We start from the raw sequence: 18,879 nt of genomic DNA, 5'->3' as shown, positions 1-18,879 counted from the left end.
TTTAAGTAGAAGGGGAGAGCAGATTCTGACACTTCCCCTAAAATCACAGCCAATTAATAACAGAAACTTAAAACACTGTGAATGTGTTTCCATTTTTGTAGAACATTTAGGGACTGTATAAAAATGATGGGTGGGGATTATTATTTTCTGTAAAAACCTCCAACACCTTATATCTTGAAATACTCCTTTAACATTTAATTATTTAAGAGGCAATATAAAGAAAAACAATGTTAATCTTGTATAAACGATATAAAAGTGATGTCATACTTGATATAAAGGATGATATGAGGGTTTGGGGCCATACCAACATTAAATGAGGGGAATGGGCGAGATTACACCTGGTTTATTCCATAATTTATTTACATTTGTTTTAATTAAACAAGTGTTCCCAAAAAAATAACTGAAAAAAAAAAACATGACTATGACGTGACGTATATTATTTCAAGTTCCTGAGGGTTCAGGGTTCAAGGCCCTGCATGCATGCCACTTCCCCCGACTCCCCTCCCACATGACCACATTAAAAAAACATATTTTGACCGCTGTTAGTGATTTTAAATTCCATGTTTATTCTTCCGCGCCCGCTGTTAGTTAGCATCGGCAACGTGATGTTTGCACACGGTGAATTGGTTTGGATCAGGTTTATTATGACGTGGGTGTATACAGTCGGGGCAGCTGGGTAACGTAGTGGCAAACCAGTTGCTGGACAATGGAAGTACAAGTTTCGGTTTCGTGGAAAGCAGCGCCGACTTCAGTGACATCAGCATGCGGCGCCCAGTAGGGGGCAGTGTGTGCGTCCGAGAAGTGACAAGATGTAAACACAAAGCATCACATTATCATTCAGAAAATAAAAAAAAGTGCACAAAAGTATAACATGAAGTGACAGAGCATCAGTCATTTTGTATATATATATATTCAATATATATATATATATATATATATATATATATATATATATATATATATATAGAGAGAGAGAGAGAGAGAGAGAACAATCTGTATTTTATTGATAAAAGATGAGGCTTCATTTGTGTGTTATTGGCTCTACAGTGGTTGTAAAGAAACAAATAGCTACACTGTGTCTGATGCGATGATTATGATGAGTTCTTTACCGACCAGTCCAGTTATTCACAATCTTTGCAGCACTCACTGCCTGTCTGAGAAACGTGACCATGTCCAAGAGGTGTGGGAGTCCCTGGGGAGGAGGACGCACACAGTGAGGGTGCTCATCTGTATTCCTGAGGAGGAGCGATGGAGTATCTCCCTGCGTTACATGCGTATAACAAAGAAAAACAACATACACAAGAAGAGTGGAGGTATATCCATCAAAGTGGGGCTCTCGTTCACTGGAATTAGAGGAGGATGGGAGGGATGCGGAACGTATATGTGCCTGAGAGTGATGCAGGAACTTTACAGAACTCGCTGAACAATGGCTGGGATTAGCTGCCCCTCCTTGGAGTATCTACAGCAGATGTATGGCAGATGCCTTCACTCCTGGAAGGAGAAAACACATTTCAAACATTTGGAACCTTTATTTGTTATGGCCTTGAGGAACATGCAAAAAAAGAAGAAGAAGAAGAAGAAGAAAAGTGCCATACATGGATCAGGCGATCACACACGTCCTCCTGCACTCCTCCTCTGTGTCGAAGCGGTTCTTGTTGCCGTTGCAGCCTCCGTACCAGAACTGGGCGCAGGCGTTGGCCTGCTTGTCGAAGTACCAGCGGATGTTATAGTCCCGACACGTGCCCTGGTCCAGGACCAGACCACAGAGGGGGTCCAGGGGGGCAGACTCTGCAGGAAAAACCAGCAATCAGACATGCATCCGAAACAATTGGCTTCCTTTAGGTTCTTTTCATACTTCTAACCTCACCTCAGGCTAACTCAGGGTGGTGTTTCCATGGTAACAATGACCAGTGTGCACTGAAGCTCGGATAACAACACACACAGAGGGAGACCGACTTCATTCTTGCTAGATCTATGGATATCGTCACATTTTTGTAGTTTCCTGCTTCATAAATGTTAAATATAGAAACTTTAACACTGAGAATTGCTGGAGGCGCCCTTCTAGTTCGCAGTGTTGTCGAGCTAATAATGAGAAATCTTCCACCAGAGGAACATTTCCTTCTGGGGAGAACAGAGCTTTGACTGATACATAAAAAAATAAAAAAAACAGAATTGGTGACAAAAGGAGTCCTGCTTCAGAACACGACAGCTGCACAACAGAATAGGATCGCGACATCTATCTGGAGTCTGACGCCCGGTTTGATCTCAGTCCCAGCGTTTGTGAAACCGGCTCCTGATTGCTGTGGAGAAGGAGCCGCTGCAGTTGAACCGCAGCTGAGGAGATGAAGTCGTCGTCGTGATTTAGAGGAACGCCACACAATAGCTGTCTGCACTGGGAAATTGGTTCCAGCGTCTGCAGTTGAGCCTTATCACGAACCGCCAGGCGAAGAATACAGCGATACGATGTGTGTTTTATCAATTACGGTCTAGTTATAGCCTTTTGACCAGCACGAAACAGACATTTCACCACTCTCATACAAACGTGAATCAAAGGGAGAACATGTTGCAGGAATAACTACAGTAATAACCGCCTCCTTAGAGTAAACTGGAGCCGGAAATACAGTAGAATTGCAGTGAAAATTGTTTGACACGTGATTTATACGGCCTTGACCTCCAGCAGCGTGAGGTCGGTGGTGGATCCCAGTGGAGACTAAACATGGAGATGTTATATGCAGTGGCTATTAAAGAGCAGAGTGACTGTCCGTACCTTTGGGGAGAGCTGGCTTTAGTGCAGGCACATTCTGGATGGAGACACCTGAGGATGATGTGCTTATCCGTGCAGAAGAAGAGGATGAAGAAGATGAGGAGGAGGAGCCTCTGGTGGGGGGGCTGATGTCTGAGGTGTTGCGGTTAAACGTGTCCCCGCGCTCGCTTCCCGACTGTGTCTCGGTGGAGACGCGCTGCCCTCCTCCCTGCCGGAGACAAAACCAGCAACCAGTGTTAAGCCGTTATTTATAATGCACTTATACAACCTCCACACACTCGTATGAGCCTTACGTGTCCTGTGCTGGATCCTTTGCTGCCGTGCTGGGTGGTCTGGACCCGGCCCCCCTGGCTCTGAGTGCTGGTGCCAGACTGGCGGCCGTTCACTGCTAGCTCGGTGACAGGCCGTTGCCCGTAGCCACCGATGGCATAGTTGCCGTTGTTGCCGTTCCTGTTGCCGTTGTAGCCGTTAGTTATTTTGTTGTATATCAGGGCGCCGTTCTCGTCCTCGCAGAACTGGCTGACCAACTTGGATTCCAGCGCTGAGACACAAAGACACAGAGGGGAGAGGTCAGAGCCGGGGGCAGTCTAATGATTGGACACCAACCAGGAGGTCTGTCTGTCTGTCTGTCCACCTTTGCGGTCCAGACTGGAAGATCTCAACAACCGGGTAATACATGTTATCTAAGATTTGTGATATTAGAGGCTTTCATTGGACGCGTGTCTCTGACCTGGCAGGGTGTTGAAGTCGTCGATGAGGAACATGTGCTCGCTGTCGGGGTCGGAGGCGATCAGGTTGAGCTCCCTCATGAACTCGGCCTGCGTTGGGTCCGAGGTGTTCACGATGCCCAGGGCGAACATCTCGATGTTGGCGGCGTGGGCTTCCCGCACGGCTATATCCAGCTTCACCGGCTCTCGCTTGTCCGTCTGGCCGTCGGTGATCACGATGGCCACCTTGCTGACGCCCACGCGGGAGCTGTAGAAGGCGTCCTGCGTGGCTTTCCGGATGGCTGTACCGGTGTAGGTGCCCTCCCCCATGTACGGGATGTTCCTGATGGCCTGCTTGATGTCCTGCTTGGTGACGTAGCGCGCCAGGTTGAACACCAGCTTCACCTCCAGGCTGTACAGCACCAGGCCGATCCTGGTGGCGTTGCGGCCCACCGTGACCCGGTCCACCAGCGCGTTCACGAAGTCCTTGATGATCTCAAAGTTGTCGGGGCCCACGCTCTCCGAGCTGTCGATGACGAACACCAGCTCCATGGGCCTCTCCTTACACTTGATCCCACATCCTGGAATCACATCACATCCACGGATGAGATCACGGCAACGCTTTGACGACGTTCACCATGTGGAATCTGATCTAACGATCTACAGATACCATGAGACAGTGGCTCGGAGCCTTCTCTGGTAACATCTGTGCCGTTGAGGCAATACAGAGAAGGGAAACAAATACTGCAAAGACCACAAGATACTTTACCACATATCTCTTTGATCATGCGGATGATGTCTTCTCTCTGAAAATGAATACACCAACACAGTGTGAGTGTATAAATAAACATGAGCGGGAACTGACAGTCAGCGGTGGAAGAAGCATTCACTCATGTAAAAATAGCATGATGTTTATGGGACGCCAATCGGGAACGTTTAAATTCAAAATCAGCTCATTTGGAGAAACATAAACTGAGATGTTGTGCATGAAAGCATGGAATGGAAAGTACAAGCTAGTATGAAAAAGTAGTAAGACTCACAGTGAGGCCTGCTTCACCTTTAACACCAGCTCGGCCCTGAAATAAGAAAACACAACGTAGTTATAATATTCTTTCACATTTTAAACGCCATTTACCTTGAAATTAATTATATAATATATTATAATAATGTTCTGTGGGAGATTTCAGGAGCTGCCGTCACCACGAGCAACCACGGATGCATTCGGCCGAGAGTCACCAATTAACACGGTCGCTCATTAAGGCAAACCACCGCCACGGCTGTGAGCTATTAAACATGTTGAGACTACCACTGGACCGTTTGTAGCATCCAATTACATGAAGACGTAGAAATCCTCTATAAGGGGGTCACTCACAGGTGTCCCCGGGGTTCCAGGATCTCCCAGGTCCCCTGTGATCCCCTTCAGCCCCCTCTCCCCTGCTGAGCCGCGGTCCCCCTGTCACACAAACAACATCAGTGATCAGAACATAACACATTACGCCCAAACAAGGCCACATTAGGAGGTCCTGAACTCACTTTAGCTCCGGGGAAGCCTTCTCCGGGTACGCCCCGTGGCCCCGTCACACCCTGGGACCCCTGCTCACCCTGAATCAAACACGTCAATCAACTAGGTTGCATGTGCAGCGCAGTCATACACCTCTCAGATATACTGTATGTGCCTACCTTCGGTCCTTGAACTCCTTGTCCTGGTGGCCCTGTTGGCCCTGGAGGGCCAGGCCGCCCCGGATTACCCTGCAGCACAGAAGACACAGTAAGCATCACATTGGAGACTTGTTTTTACCACCAAAGGGGTCAGGAGACTTATTTCTGTATGTCTTCAGATCAAACCTCGACATGATTGAACAATGTTACAGGCCGGACCAGCCATGGAGCACATGATCGACGCTGAATATGAAACACGCTATTAAACAGCCAGTCATATATCCAGCAAAAAGCATTTTCAAGGTGAGGATTATCCCCGTCAACGTGAATAAGGGCTGGAGTCTGCCAACATGACGGCGTTAGCTGAGTTTCTAATTAAATCCTGCCTATTGCTGCATGACTGCAGCGCCCGGACCTGCAGAAACACTGGTCCCACGCCTGCAGGGACTCTGGGTGGGGGATTTGGGGACATATGGGTGCCAGGTGTGACTTCGGTTGAGCCTGCTTCTCATCAGACACATACTGTTTGTCTGTGGAGATTCACAGTGCTGTCATTGATTCATGTTGTTGCAGGTTTTTTAATGCTTAAAATAGGGAGATGAAAAGTCAGGTCATTTGAGTGAGAGCTAAGGTCAAATCTGAGTACCAGAGGTCCTTGAAGGCCTTCGCCCGGAGGTCCTGGTAAACCAGGCAGCCCTCGGAAACCCACATCGCCCTGTGAAGGAGAACAGTGAAGATATATGAACACCGACAACACAGCAATTTACAATCCATCAAAGCAACGACTCCGGTGCTGAGTAAAGCCTTGTTTCCTTTAATTAGATTCCTCCAACAAATGACCACATCTGTCACAGGGCGGATACTTCCACCCCGCTTCAAACAAATGCTCCACTCCTCATCCGTCTGCGTCGTATTAGCGATACGCCGGCATGCTCTCTCGTTTGCCACCAACATGCACTGACTGGTGGATCCAGGTTCTCACCTTTGGCCCAGGGATGCCCTCCCCTTCCTGGCCGGGTTCTCCTGGAAGTCCAGGCAGACCGGGAGGGCCCTGAAGAACACAGGGCACGTCAGTAGTTTAAACAAGAAGATGTTAAACTATTCCTTTGAATGATATGTTGTTAAAGAAGGAAAGTTCATGAGGGTCATGTACGGTAACTTTTGGTAATAAATGTTGATGCGTGGCTGGAACTGGAGGATGGAATAAGACAGAAGAAACGGGCATGTCAGTCCCTAAATCAGTTCTCACCAGGGGGCCGGGATAGCCTTCTCCTTTGGGACCGAATGGACCTGCAGGGCCCGAATCTCCACGGTCCCCCTACATCAGACACAGTTACACTGATCCACTCATACAACAGTGATTTACACAGAGGCGATCAAAGCCAAGTCAAGAGGAATGTGCATAGAATGGACACATGTGCTGTCTGCTGCTTTTCCACGCTTGTGTTTCAGATATAATGAGTGGTACCTTTGGGCCAGGAAGTCCGTAGCCAGTCTCTCCTAATGGACCAGGAGGACCACTTGGGCCGAGATCCCCCTACAACACATGCGGACGACATTTCATTCTATATTCCTGATTCTCTCCATCTCTTTTGTTGCAGGTTGCTTCCCCTCCTTATTACCCATGAATCATAGTGTTAAGCCCAGAGAAATGTATAAAAAGGTAAACAAAGCAGATGGCGCATGATGTTCAGACATTACATTTACACTGAAACGTCAGTGGTTTCATATGGAAGATAGAACGCTTTAATCAAAGGAACGGGCGATATCACACACCTGCTTTATTCATCAACCGTTTATTTAAATTCAGCTCCGAGCTGTTTGGACTAAAATGAGTAAATAGATTATGTGACTTCTCGTCTGGACGATCGAATCAGGCGGTAAAAAATGTGCTGCTGCCTCCTCATCAATCCATCTGCGTTTGGGTCCAACTCAAATTTCCTGAGACTGATGAGATTCCAAAATATGATGCATAACTTTTGGTGAGTCACGGCTGGTTGAACCCACTAAGGTAAAATGAAAAGTGTTTTCCACAGTGGACTGGAGTACCTTGGGTCCGGCGACGAAGCGGCCTGGTGGACCAGGAAATCCCACCCGTCCTTGTGTCCCTGGTTCTCCCTGGTGAAGATCAGTGCAAGAAAGACATTTGTTTCTCTTCTCATCATCCCGAACCATTTACACCCTTTTACTCTTATTTAATAGCTAATCTTTGACCTTTGGTCCTGAAGGTCCAGCGATGCCATGGGGACCCGTCAAGCCCCGTATTCCTCTTTGGCCTTGGTCGCCCTTGAAGATCGTATTGAGAATACAGTTATTATATCTTGCTGTGACATTACTTATAATATTCAGGTAAAGGCATGCAAAAAAAAAGTAAGCAGGAAATGTCACTTTGATTTTTACCTTTTCACCCTGGGTGCCGATTCCCGCTGCCCCCTCTGACCCCCTGAGACCTACAGGCCCCGGCTCCCCCTGAAGACGCAAACACACATATTCTATAGCTTTCAGGGTTTTGATATCAGAGGAAACACACATTTAGATACAGGAGGCGGGGATTTAAACTACCTTCTGTCCAGGAGCGCCGTCCTCCCCTGGCAGACCCGGCAAACCAGAGATCCCCGTTGATCCTGGCTCACCCTGAGGACAGGTTCACGGACATGTGTCGGTTTGTAGATGTCAATAGAAACACATATAAATGGTTGCAGCTGATGTGAGTCTGGACTCACCTTCGGCCCAGGGTCTCCAGCCCCTCTCTCTCCTGTAGAGCCAAGCTCGCCTGGTAAACCTTGGTCCCCCTGTGTGAGATCAGACATTGCTTAAAATGTTTTTGTGCAGATTAAAACTGTTATGAAAGAACATCATGAGTGTATCTTGAGACCTTGGATCCAGGCAAGCCCTCGCCTGGTTGGCCCCTGCTGCCTGGTGGCCCCCTTGGTCCTTCCACGCCCTGCAAGGATACATAGATTAAAAGACATCCCCCTATTATCGTCTTATCTAAAAATAAAAATAAAAAAGACATGGAATTTCCATTCATGTGCGGAATAACATTCAAAAGTCTAATTGCAGTTCAAGTAAAGTGGGCGTCATCCGACGGAGGCACTTGCCTTCTCGCCCTGAATGCCTGCTCCTGGGAGGCCGAGGGGCCCGGGAAGTCCTGGAGGGCCAAAATCCCCCTGCGTGTTCAGATAAGAGTGGAGGTTAATGATGATAACAGCGTGTACGTGTTGATAGTGTGACAGCGCGTCGTGCTCAGATGCCGACCGGGACGTTCGCTGATTTACTGCATGTGGAAAACACCCAAATGGGAAGGATGCTCTGCCAAGATCCTCCGCATTTCATCTCACTAACGGGTGGATACCGTTATGGAGATCAAATCTCACATCACTCGATGTCATTTGCTTTTTTTGACATGAGATTTGAATGCAGAGAAAAGCCCGGAGGCACTGGTTTGTCATGACCACGCGTTTAAACATCGCAATTACGTGTGATGAACTTCCCCACGAGGCCTCAGTAAAGCTGTCAGCACCATCCGTGCCAGGAAGGAACTATTTTTCGGGAGGGGGGGGGGGGTTTCCTTCGTTCCCAAATGTTCACGTCATATTCCAGTGACATAAGACGAATTATGCAACTTTCAGATAAATCATCAAGATTGCCAGATGGCTGCGAGGATCTGTGAACACATCCTGGATGATGGAGAGGAGCTTGTGAAGCTGCCCACTCCTACGCTGCCTTTAACCTCCATTCATCACCCGGAGACGGTGACCTCGTAGATAACGCCGCGCTGAATGCGTCCGCCGGAGGTTCGGACAACTTTCTTTTCACGACAGGACTCTTTGTGTCGCATTCAAAGCCACTTTGTGCTCTACCTTGTCTCCTTTGATTCCGGCGCCCGGCTGTCCTCTGAGCCCCCGCGGCCCCTCCAAGCCTCGCTCTCCCTGCGAACACACAACACAAGTTTGTTTTCCCGGCTGGAAATAGCTGTTAACATATATGAAAACGACCAGAAAAAGTCGTCTCTTTGATCCGCCGGAGAGAAGAAACAGTTCCACAACAGCAGCGAAGCTTACCGATGGACGTTTGGGTCAAACATTCCTTTTTAATTCCTGTTTATGTTGACGTCTGGAAGTTGATGGACAGCCGTGTTTAACAGAGAAAGCATCCAGATGGAGATATTTCACTGTCAGATAGTTTTGGCACCGGTGTGTGAGTAAACTGTGAGCCTGTTCCCACACAAACCAAACACAATGCTCTTCAAAGTCCCTGTGAGTTATTACGGGCCTCACATCTGATTTAAAGCCCCCTTAACCCCGACATGAGTTTTAGTTTGTCATTAGAGGGCCGTTTTAACGCTCCTCGCCTGAAGGGAGAGGGCTTCTCTTGTTCCTTTCACAAAGATGTATGCGTGTGATTCGTGACATCAGACTGCATATCTGGATTTTGCTTTGAGCTAAATGTGAAAATGACTTTGTGATGTTGATCCTTTGGGTTGGATTGTAAATAAAAGGCGACGGTATTTGCTGTTTTTCTGACATGGGAGTCGTATCTATATGGTCATGATCTTTTCCTAAACATAACCAGGCACGTTCAATTCACATTTTTATATACTTTTATTTCCCAATTATATTATATTAGAATGTATTCAATTATTGCAATTATGGCCCACCGCAAATATATATTATTTGATGTCTTTATATCAACTTAAATACATATAATGAGCATTGCTGGAGGGCTAGAGCCCTAACATTTGTATTGCCAATGCTTCTGTATAATTATGGTTTTTATGACTATATATAACTTGCATTGCAAAAACAAACACTGTTTTATATGACAGTAGGCTTCCAAAATCAGAAACATATATGAGTAGACTCGTTTAAAGCGGGGTTATGGAGCGATATCAAACCTTACATCTAGTTTCTCTATTAATCTGTAATCTGTGCATTGATGACAACATCTGCCTGTCTGCCAAGGGCATTCAAGGACACAGTGACACACACAGAAGTACACAGATTGGCATAGCAATGTCAGAAAATGGAGATTTATCGCCACAACTCTGTGATCCCTCACTCTGGCACACAAACCGCAGTGCTAATGATGTGGGAAAAAGGGCTAATGTTGCTGCAGAGCTCCTGTGGATCTGGAGCCTGTTGAGACACGTCACCGGTAGAGCGCTTCTTTCGGAGCGAGAACGCCACCTGCGAGTCGGCGGTAAAAATCTCCCGCTTAGGAAAGAATGAGCAGCCCCGAGGCCGATCCGAGGCTGAAACACCAGCCGGGGAAACTTGTCGGAAAGTCCTCAAATAAGAAATTAAATGAAGGTATGTGGGGAAATAAGTGTTATTTAGTTGTTATATTTGATTATCACTACAGTTGAGTGTTAAAAAAAATCCCTTAAATCACCCTTTATTTGGATGCAACAAACAACAAAGGGGTTTGTTGCAGCGTTGATTTGTTTGATCACTTATAGAGCCGATAAGGCTCAGGGGCATCAGTGTTAAATGTAATGACTGTGATTTGACACACCTGGAGGAAACTTAACAGCTGACAGTGGGAGCACAACATGTTAAATCCCAGCATTACATTTATAGTTAAAGGCCCGGTCTACACCTGCACGGATATTAGCACCCAGAAATATGCCAGTGTTCATAACGGAACTAATAATATATGTATGGTGCTATCATCTGTATCATGGTTTTCTTTTTTTTTTTTCAGTTAAATAATCACGGAACCAAAAAGATACGCTTATTCTACATACACTAATAAAACCCTTTATCTTGTCTGAACCATCGATGAAAGATATTTTTGCAAGAAAGTCTTAGTAACGGGAGACAGGAGACGAGGAGCTTAGCTTCTCTTTGTTATAAACTGGGGTAAGGAACATGGTATATTTATGTGTGTGTGTGTGTGTGTGTGTGTGTTGAAGGGAGGCTCATTCTTTCCTCTCCTGTCACAAGGTGCCCTGGCTATTTTCCTTTATCATGGCTGCATCATGTTCTCAGCGGGGACCATCACTGGAGCGGACCGTACTGTGAGCTAATGCGAGCCATGCTGCACCGCTGTATGTGGACTTCTGCCTTGTGTTAACATCTCTTGTAAGCACACACATTACCTACTTCCTCCGCTGGAATCTGGAGGCCAGACGGAGGAGGCCTTTGAGCAGGGCAGCGGGGAGGTGGGTGAGTCGTAGGTGAATGCATGAAATGGGGTTAAAAGGGTTCAACGCTTTTAGCGGGTTTGAGTGCAGGAAAAAGTGTGAGCCCAGACATAAAAGACACTAACTCACCTTTGGTCCAGGGAGACCTTCTCCTATCTGTCCTCTCTCTCCTTGGACTCCCTGTGGCCCTTGAGGCCCCTGAGCAAGTCAAACAAAATCACGTCAACGAACCTTAAATAGGCCCTTTACCTACAGTGGTATCCTAGCGATTTCATGCGTGTGCTTCTTACTCACCGGTGGTCCAGACTCGCCAAGTCCTGGAGGACCTGGAGGCCCGGATCGGCCCTGGTACCCGACATCACCCTGTGTGAGGGGGTGAGATGGATGCACGGACAGGGTGAGACACAGGTGGATTACTATGTTTGCTTCATTTTCCAAACCAATAGGGTGCTTACCTTGGGTCCCTGGAGGCCGATCCCTGTTTCCCCTTGGATTCCAGGTGGCCCAGAAAGCCCCCTTTCCCCCTATAAAAAGATCGACACAAACACTGTTTTATTCATGTTCCTGGGTCACAGACCCCACATCAGTGGAGCTGTCCGGGTTAAAAAGAACTCCACCTTTACGCCCACTACTTTTCCCACCTCTAATATTACTATTTTAAAAGGGGGCCTAGACGTGTACTTTGTGGTACCTCCATTCCTTAAGTCAAGACATTATTGGTGGAGCATGCTATTATTCACTCAGGGGCTGTAAATCACGGCGACGGTGTGCAGCAGGAGGGCACACGAGAGGCGTGAAGAAGGTGTGGAAACGTTAGCAGGCGCATACCGCCACCTTTTTCCTTTTTTTTCCATTTCCCTTGCCCTTTCCAACAAGTTGGGACAACGTTTTAAAGGCAGACATTAGTCTGCCGTTCAGGAGATGGAGAATGACAGCCAGACAATCGACGTGAACATTCTTCCAAAATAATTAAGCGGGGCGACGCTTGGTGGGGAGTGTGGGCTCATGACGGAGTTGGCTATAAAACGAGAAAGTCGGGTGTTAAAAAGAAGGAACAGACAAATAGGCTGACAGGATAATAACAGATGAGGGACTTCTGAGGGGTTTCATATGTTCCACTGGTGACGGATCATAATTCACAAATAAGTGTATGCTCATCCGATCAGTTTCAGGGCTACTTTACATTTGTTATCTTATTAATGCACATGATGGATTGATTTAATCGGACCGGATTCTCAACTTCCAGATCGTTCCTCTGTGAAAAACACGATTATGTGTTTTCTCACTTTTTTTTCTTCATTCTTGCACATGCAGCGACATATTTTTCACCTCTGCCACTCCACAGGGAACGAGGTTATTCACCATCTTTGGATGGAAGGATTAAAAAACATCTTTCGTACCCCAAGACGTCCCAGATTTGAGCGGTTTGGTTCAAGCATGTCCAAAAAGGGATTTCAAAAGCATCAAAACTGAGGAAGACTTACTTTTTTACCCATCAGTCCTTCAGGTCCACTATCGCCAAGCGGACCAGGCAAACCCTGCATGGTGAAGAAGTGTGTGAGGGTTAAACATGACGTAATCTGCATGATATTTCAGTCATCTGCAGCCCATCTCTGCACTTTCACTTGTGTTATATTGTCTTTTAAGTGAGCTGGAGATGGAGTTATTGTTAATCAGCTCCAGCTGATAACGCCTTCTAGTGAGCCGACAACATCCACAAATCAAAGTTTCAAAACTCACTGTAAATTTAGAGTGGTGAATGTGCCATCTTTATCACAGTAAAATATGAACGTGCCACTCTGGAACGGCTAACGTGACGGATGGAGCAGCAGTAACTAACGGGCCATGGGGATGATAAGAAATGAAATGAATGATAGATTTCACCTGAAGTCCACGGTTCCCTCTTGGGCCAAGGGTACCTTCAGGACCCTGGACAAATGGAGATCATAATCAATACCTACTGGGTCATGATGGATTTAATGATAGCGTGGTAAATCGGCGACAGCAATAGAACAAAACGATGTCAGTCATTTGCATTCTACTCCGATAACGTCTTACAACAACATACCCTGTCTCCCTTAATTCCAGGTGTGCCACACTCCCCTCTCTCGCCCTGGAAAAGAAGAAAACGCACTTTAATCAAGTCCTTAGCGTAGTGTCATTTTGCATAATTTAAAGTTTATGACACGGAGTGCAATTTCCAGGGAGCCATTTCTTACGGAATAATGGCTTTTATTATCGCAGCCGCTGGTGTGCAACAACTAATGGCATGGGATTTACGTAATTCAATTTCTCAGTAAGTAAGTGGAAATTCTTGCAGACGGGCTTGACATTTAACACAGATGAACAAAGGAGAACAAAATGCCGTGATATTTCCAGAGTCTTCTCCCTTTCAAGGCCCTTTATCAGGCCGCTGCTGCGGGTTCTCCACGAGCGTGGGAATGCGATACTCCGAGAGAACCACATATGGAGAGACTTTAGAGGATCCATACTACACCTTCTCTCCTTTGTATCCTGATTTTCCCTGTGTGTACAAAACAGCGTTTAGTCAGGAGACAGACGGCAACCAAAACACCGCCACACACACTCAAGAAAGGACTCATGTGAATCTCAAGCTCACCTCGGATCCTTCCCGACCTGGAAGTCCACTGAGCCCACTTTCACCCTAAGAGAGAGGGATTTTAGCGTCCTGGTTTGGACTAACATGCATTCTTAAATAAAAAAAACAGCTGTTTCAATGAGGAGGTGGCACCTTCTGTCCTCTTGTACCGGGGCTTCCATCTTCTCCAGGACGACCTTTCTTGCCCTGGAGAGAAAGTCATGGAAAGCACCGTCGGGACACTTTAAATAGATCAAGAGCTTCTCCAGGGCTTAGAATAAAAAGCATGACCACCAGATGAATGAAAGCCTCCATATGAAGTAGATTATCTGGTGAGTAAAAACACCTCTTGACTCGTGGTGAGGGGAGAAATGTCTTCATTCCTAATTGGGTTTGCAAGAAACTGCAATTCATGAACAGGAATGCTGAGTGAATTTGGTTTCTTGCTGAGTCATGTCTATTAGATATAGGCTCACAGCGTTTCCAGCTATGGATAAAGGCCATTGAGTCTGGAGGACTGGATCTTCCACGCATCTCCCTGCATGCAGTGCGTCCTGCTGCCAGCTGATGTGAATCAGCTTTTGTTCCGAGCGTTAGCTTTAACGCTGGCAATAACTCTGTCCGCATCCTGTGAAAACACATCAAAGTCGAAGCGCCGCGTCTAATTGCGGCTGACCTTCTCCGTGTAATAAAAGCGGCGTTCCTATCCCGACAGAGGCGAAGAAAGTCTTCTGCACGGAGCATGTGTCCTCAGACAATCCGACTGATTTCCCATGTAAATACATCTGTTTAGGCCTGTTCTCAATTCTGTTAGAGGAATGTGAGGTATTTGCTTTACTCTCACTGGTGCAGGGATACTCAAAACCACATCATCTACTCAATCCACCCCCCCGAAACCCACAATTATGTAGCCCGTTAGCTGTGCTGTCCTCAAATCAGACCGGTCTGGGCGTAATTGTCTTTTAGGGGCAGCAGAAAGATACGATAGATGTGGTTTTAAAAACAGGATGAAGCGTATGTAGCAGAGGAGGGCCAATATGGAACCTCAATAGATCTTAGTATGGAAAACTAACACAGTACACTATATACACCGACACAGGAACTGCATTTCTTCATATTTAGTGTTTTTGTAGGCCAACCAGGAAGTTAACATCGCACTGTCACTCAACAAAAGCCGATTGGATTTCAGATTATTGCAGAAAATAGGATCTGTGGCAAATAAATGTTTGACACTTTCCTAACAACGACTGAATAATGTCAATTCCTGAAGGGGTCCTGCTTCCTAACCATAGTGACGTATTACTGTATTTAATAATGAATACTTACAGACGCGCCGCTAGCTCCCCTCTCGCCCTTGCTACATGCACACGTGCTCTGGGCCAGAGGACACTGCAAACAGGGACAGAAGGGTCAGACCAGCCATTCGGGGTCACAAACCAGGAAATGTGTGTGAACGTCGTCTTGAGACTCACCCCTTCATCCGCCAGCGCCGTCTGTGGAGAAAACACAGGACTGCCGTCAGACATGGTTCATCCACATTTACAGGAAGAGATCTTTTCTTGGAGGTTTACTATACAGCAACGCACACCTGCTACCCAAACACCCAATTAAACTTGTTTACAGCTGGCCTGGGTTCAGTTGGTCAGATGGCCTTCGTCTTCCTCCACCTGAGTCTGCGAGTGACATCTTGCAACTTCTTGCCAGAGCCTCTCTTTTCACTCTACAGGTTTCAAAGCTAACCGCATTCTCGACACGAGGGGAAATGGTCCAGATTCCACCCAGACTAAACACAAACCACATGCATTGATCAGAGGAGTAGTCTGGCGAGGGGGGGATCTGAAGACCACGCAGACGTCTCAGAGGACGGAGCAACGCTGAGACTGAAGATTCAACTTTCTCATGCTTATACAGATGCAGTGCTGCACATTTTCTAGAACGTTTGCCCGTATCATATTTGCGTCAACAAGTAAGCCCAGGTTTGAGGCGGCGTTTTAGGAGCTGGTTGCCTGATGAAGCCGACGTTCCCACAAGGAGTTTTAACGCGGAGCACATGTCACAGCCAGGACAGGATGTTGCTGTGTAGCACATGTTCTCATAATCCCTGTGTTATACTGGTTACCTGTCTGTCTCTACATGTCTCCCTGTGATAGACTGGTTACCTGTCTGTCTCTACATGTCTCCCTGTGATAGACTGGTTACCTGTCTGTCTCTACATGTGATAGACTGGCGACCTGTCCAGGTGAACCCTGCCTTCGCCCAGTGTCAGCTGGGATCGGCTCCAGCCCCCCTCGCGACCCTGAATACAGGATAAGCGGTAGACGACAGATGGATGGATGGACTTGACAGCAGACCTGTTACCATGGCAGCAGGTGAACGTCAGGATATGAAGCAGTGGGTGGCACATGGAAAGTGCTCCTAGGGTGCACGGAGATGTATGAGACGTTAACTTTGGCTCCATTTGGCAAAAGTCACTCTGCTCTTTACAGCTTGCACTTTCCATGTCATTTTCACAAATTTGACACAATCTTGCAGGCCGTAATCATGAATGTGAAAGAGCTTGAGGCTTTCTGGTAAAAGCTTCCATGAATAGGGAGGAATATAGTCACAGACGATGTAACTCTTGTGAAACAAAGACTATATGGGCATAAAAGCACAAGAATGACATTTCTTTTTTCCGAAATCATGCATTCAATAAAATAAAAACTTTGACTTCAATTCTGCATGGAATCTGAAACAAAGCTACATCCTTTTGTTTGCTTTTTACTCACAATCTCCTTGATGATTTTCTCCACAATGCCTCTATCCTGCAGGTTGTGAAGGTAGCGCGAGGCTGGGGAGCTAGCAATTAGCCGCAGCTGAGCTATATTGGCGGCCTCGTTGGCTTCCGGCGTGATGCCAATGGTGAAGAAGCGGACGCCCTGGTTCTTGGCGTCGGCCACGGCTGAGAATATGTCCGGGTTCCTGGGGTGCGAGATGCCGTCGAAGAGCAGCACGGCCACCTTGATGCTGCTGTGGTCCGACTCCTCCAGGTACAGACGGGTGAGGTTGGTGATGGCGAAGGTGGTGTAGGTGCCGTGGCCGATGTACACGATGGGAGCGATCCTTGCCTTGAAGTCGTCGATGCCCCGCCACTGTTTGAACGTCTGCTCCGTGATGACGTGGCTGCTGTACTGAAGCAGGGCCGCCCGCGAGCTGAGGCCCCGGCCGTTCTGCAGCCGAAGGTTCTGCACCCGGTCCATCACGTCCAGGGCGAGGCGCTTTTCCTGGGCGTGGTTGTCCTTGGCGCTCTCCGAGCTGTCGATCAGGAAGGCCAACTCCAACTTGCAGTCGTCACTTATTAGTGCTGAGAAGGGAGAGGAGATTTATGAAAGAAAGTCAGAATTTGAGGGATGGTTTGACATTTTTGGGGCTGCTGGTTAGCTTAGCTTAGAGCTAAGCTAAGACCCGGTGGAGGGACCCCCCTATTACATATCGTATTATATCAAATAATCACCAAACTGTTGGCTTCTTAATCACCCACCAAGTACACATGATGTATCTTGTGTTGCCAAGCTGGCTGTCTAGACATTTTCAAGTGAGATATATCGTTTATATGGACCGAACAAAAGAAGTGTCTTTCATATCCAGCCAAATATAAAGATCCAAGTGATCGCAGCCAAATGGGTTCTATGCATCAGGGGGGAAATCTTTATCCGTGCAGCCTTCAAAAGAGGCAGAAGTCGTAAGGTAGAAGTTGATTTATCGACTGTTCGAGCTCTATAGGCCGATTCCTTTTCAGGGGAAAAGTGTGATAAGTTCATGAATGTGGCGGATCGTTTTTGAAGAGGGAAATAAAAGTCAACGCGCCGCACCAACCTTCAGCCATTGAAGGAGGTCACAGATCTAATACAGGCTGAGGATATATCACATTAATCTTCACGGGGAATATGTCACAGAGGGAATGCGCCTGGGGAAACTGGATTCTGAGCGGATAAAACATTTGGGTAACAGAGCACTGAGCGGTCACACGGGGAGATGGATGGCTGTGAGCAGCCCCAGAGATATGATCAATCCAAGTGGATTGCATCCTCCAGCGATGTCCTTGTTGAGTATCATGTTCACTTCTTTTTTAACCTGTGGCAGCCCTTTTTCTCCCGGTAATGAAAAAAGTGACAGATGTGCCGTCTGCACAACATCCTTTCCCAAGTTAAGGAAAAGTGGAAAAGAGCAGCAACACAAACATCTTTGGGGGGAAATTAACGACTTACATTTGCCATTCAGCGGTATGGAATTGGATGGTTTGCTTTTCTTCTTGGTGGTCACCACCTCTTCCTCATAGTCTTCTTCGTAGTCCTGTGCACACAGGCCTTGGAGTCCCCACAGGAGAAGGACCCAGTGCAGTGAGGGGACCATGACTTCCCTGAGAGGTGAAGAGAAGATGGATAAAGAGACAAAGACCTCACCTTTTAATACCCCCTCAAAAAAAACACACAACCTGCACACAGAACAAGCTTTAACAAGCATGCGTTTGAGACTCGGGCATCAAGTATGCGTAACTCACAATGTTGCTGACTGAGCACTCCAATGTGTTCAGCTCTATAAAGCTCTCCTGGCAGGGAGGGAATTCAGAAAAGGTTGAAAAAGAAGAGCATGAGTTAGTGCGCTGGGTCCATATCCTGAGCAACAAGTGGAGAGTCCTCTTCCAGGGGTGGATCAGTGCGTTGTCAAAAGTTTGGATTGGATTCTGGCTCTCATGAGACTCAAGCCATTCTTAGCTTGCAGTGAATTAAGTGAAGTCCAGCCCTTTTTTAAAACTCACTCACTCCTGTTTGGGGGGGGGAGTGTGGGAGGGGTGCCTGGGAGGCATGACGGAGCAACGAGTTCTTAAGGAAGAAAGAAAGCATCTTGGGAGTAAATGCTCCAAAACAGCTGGCTAAAATCAGAACATCTATTTGTTTGTGTTGAGTGGTAGATTTCTGGAGAATTCAGGGGTTTATAAGAACAGGGAGAATGCATTTACACA

The 18,879-nt window shown here is 47.0% G+C and overlaps 1 protein-coding gene across 1 annotated transcript; it reads right to left on the bottom strand.

Annotated features, from left to right (window-relative positions):
* Nucleotides 1-623: 623 nt before the first annotated feature.
* Nucleotides 624-18,579, bottom strand: LOC311009654 (uncharacterized protein). Its single transcript, XM_084003975.1, has 36 exons — nucleotides 18,418-18,579; nucleotides 18,125-18,276; nucleotides 16,646-17,220; nucleotides 15,350-15,370; nucleotides 15,204-15,266; nucleotides 14,031-14,084; nucleotides 13,899-13,943; nucleotides 13,776-13,802; nucleotides 13,347-13,391; nucleotides 13,163-13,207; nucleotides 12,763-12,816; nucleotides 11,734-11,802; nucleotides 11,573-11,641; nucleotides 11,408-11,476; nucleotides 8,994-9,062; nucleotides 8,232-8,300; nucleotides 8,006-8,074; nucleotides 7,854-7,922; nucleotides 7,693-7,764; nucleotides 7,531-7,599; nucleotides 7,345-7,416; nucleotides 7,180-7,248; nucleotides 6,599-6,667; nucleotides 6,380-6,448; nucleotides 6,113-6,181; nucleotides 5,777-5,845; nucleotides 5,152-5,220; nucleotides 5,005-5,073; nucleotides 4,844-4,924; nucleotides 4,512-4,547; nucleotides 4,241-4,277; nucleotides 3,495-4,052; nucleotides 3,058-3,305; nucleotides 2,768-2,972; nucleotides 1,596-1,788; nucleotides 624-1,491 (listed from the first exon to the last, which is right to left on the bottom strand). The coding sequence occupies exons 2-35, from the start codon at nucleotides 18,267-18,269 to the stop codon at nucleotides 1,601-1,603; spliced, it is 3,606 nt and encodes a 1,201-aa protein (XP_083860101.1). The 5' UTR covers nucleotides 18,270-18,276; nucleotides 18,418-18,579; the 3' UTR covers nucleotides 624-1,491; nucleotides 1,596-1,600.
* Nucleotides 18,580-18,879: the final 300 nt, after the last annotated feature.

The sequence above is a fragment of the Eutrigla gurnardus genome (assembly GCF_963514095.1).
Source record: "Eutrigla gurnardus genome assembly, chromosome: 24".
NCBI lineage: Eukaryota > Metazoa > Chordata > Actinopteri > Perciformes > Triglidae > Eutrigla > Eutrigla gurnardus.
This window is presented reverse-complemented; position numbering and strand designations above follow the sequence as displayed.

Excerpts from the sequence above, each read along its gene's own strand:
- LOC311009654 (XM_084003975.1), bottom strand. The coding sequence starts at position 18,269 with ATGGTCCCCTCACTGCACTGGGTCCTTCTCCTGTGGGGACTCCAAGGC. Across the intron at positions 11,642-11,733 it reads TCGGCCTCCAGGGACCCAAG|GGTGATGTCGGGTACCAGGG; the intron begins GTAAGCACCCTA and ends CCCCTCACACAG. Across the intron at positions 9,063-11,407 it reads AAGGTCTCCCTGGACCAAAG|GGAGAGCGAGGCTTGGAGGG; the intron begins GTGAGTTAGTGT and ends GTGTGTTCGCAG.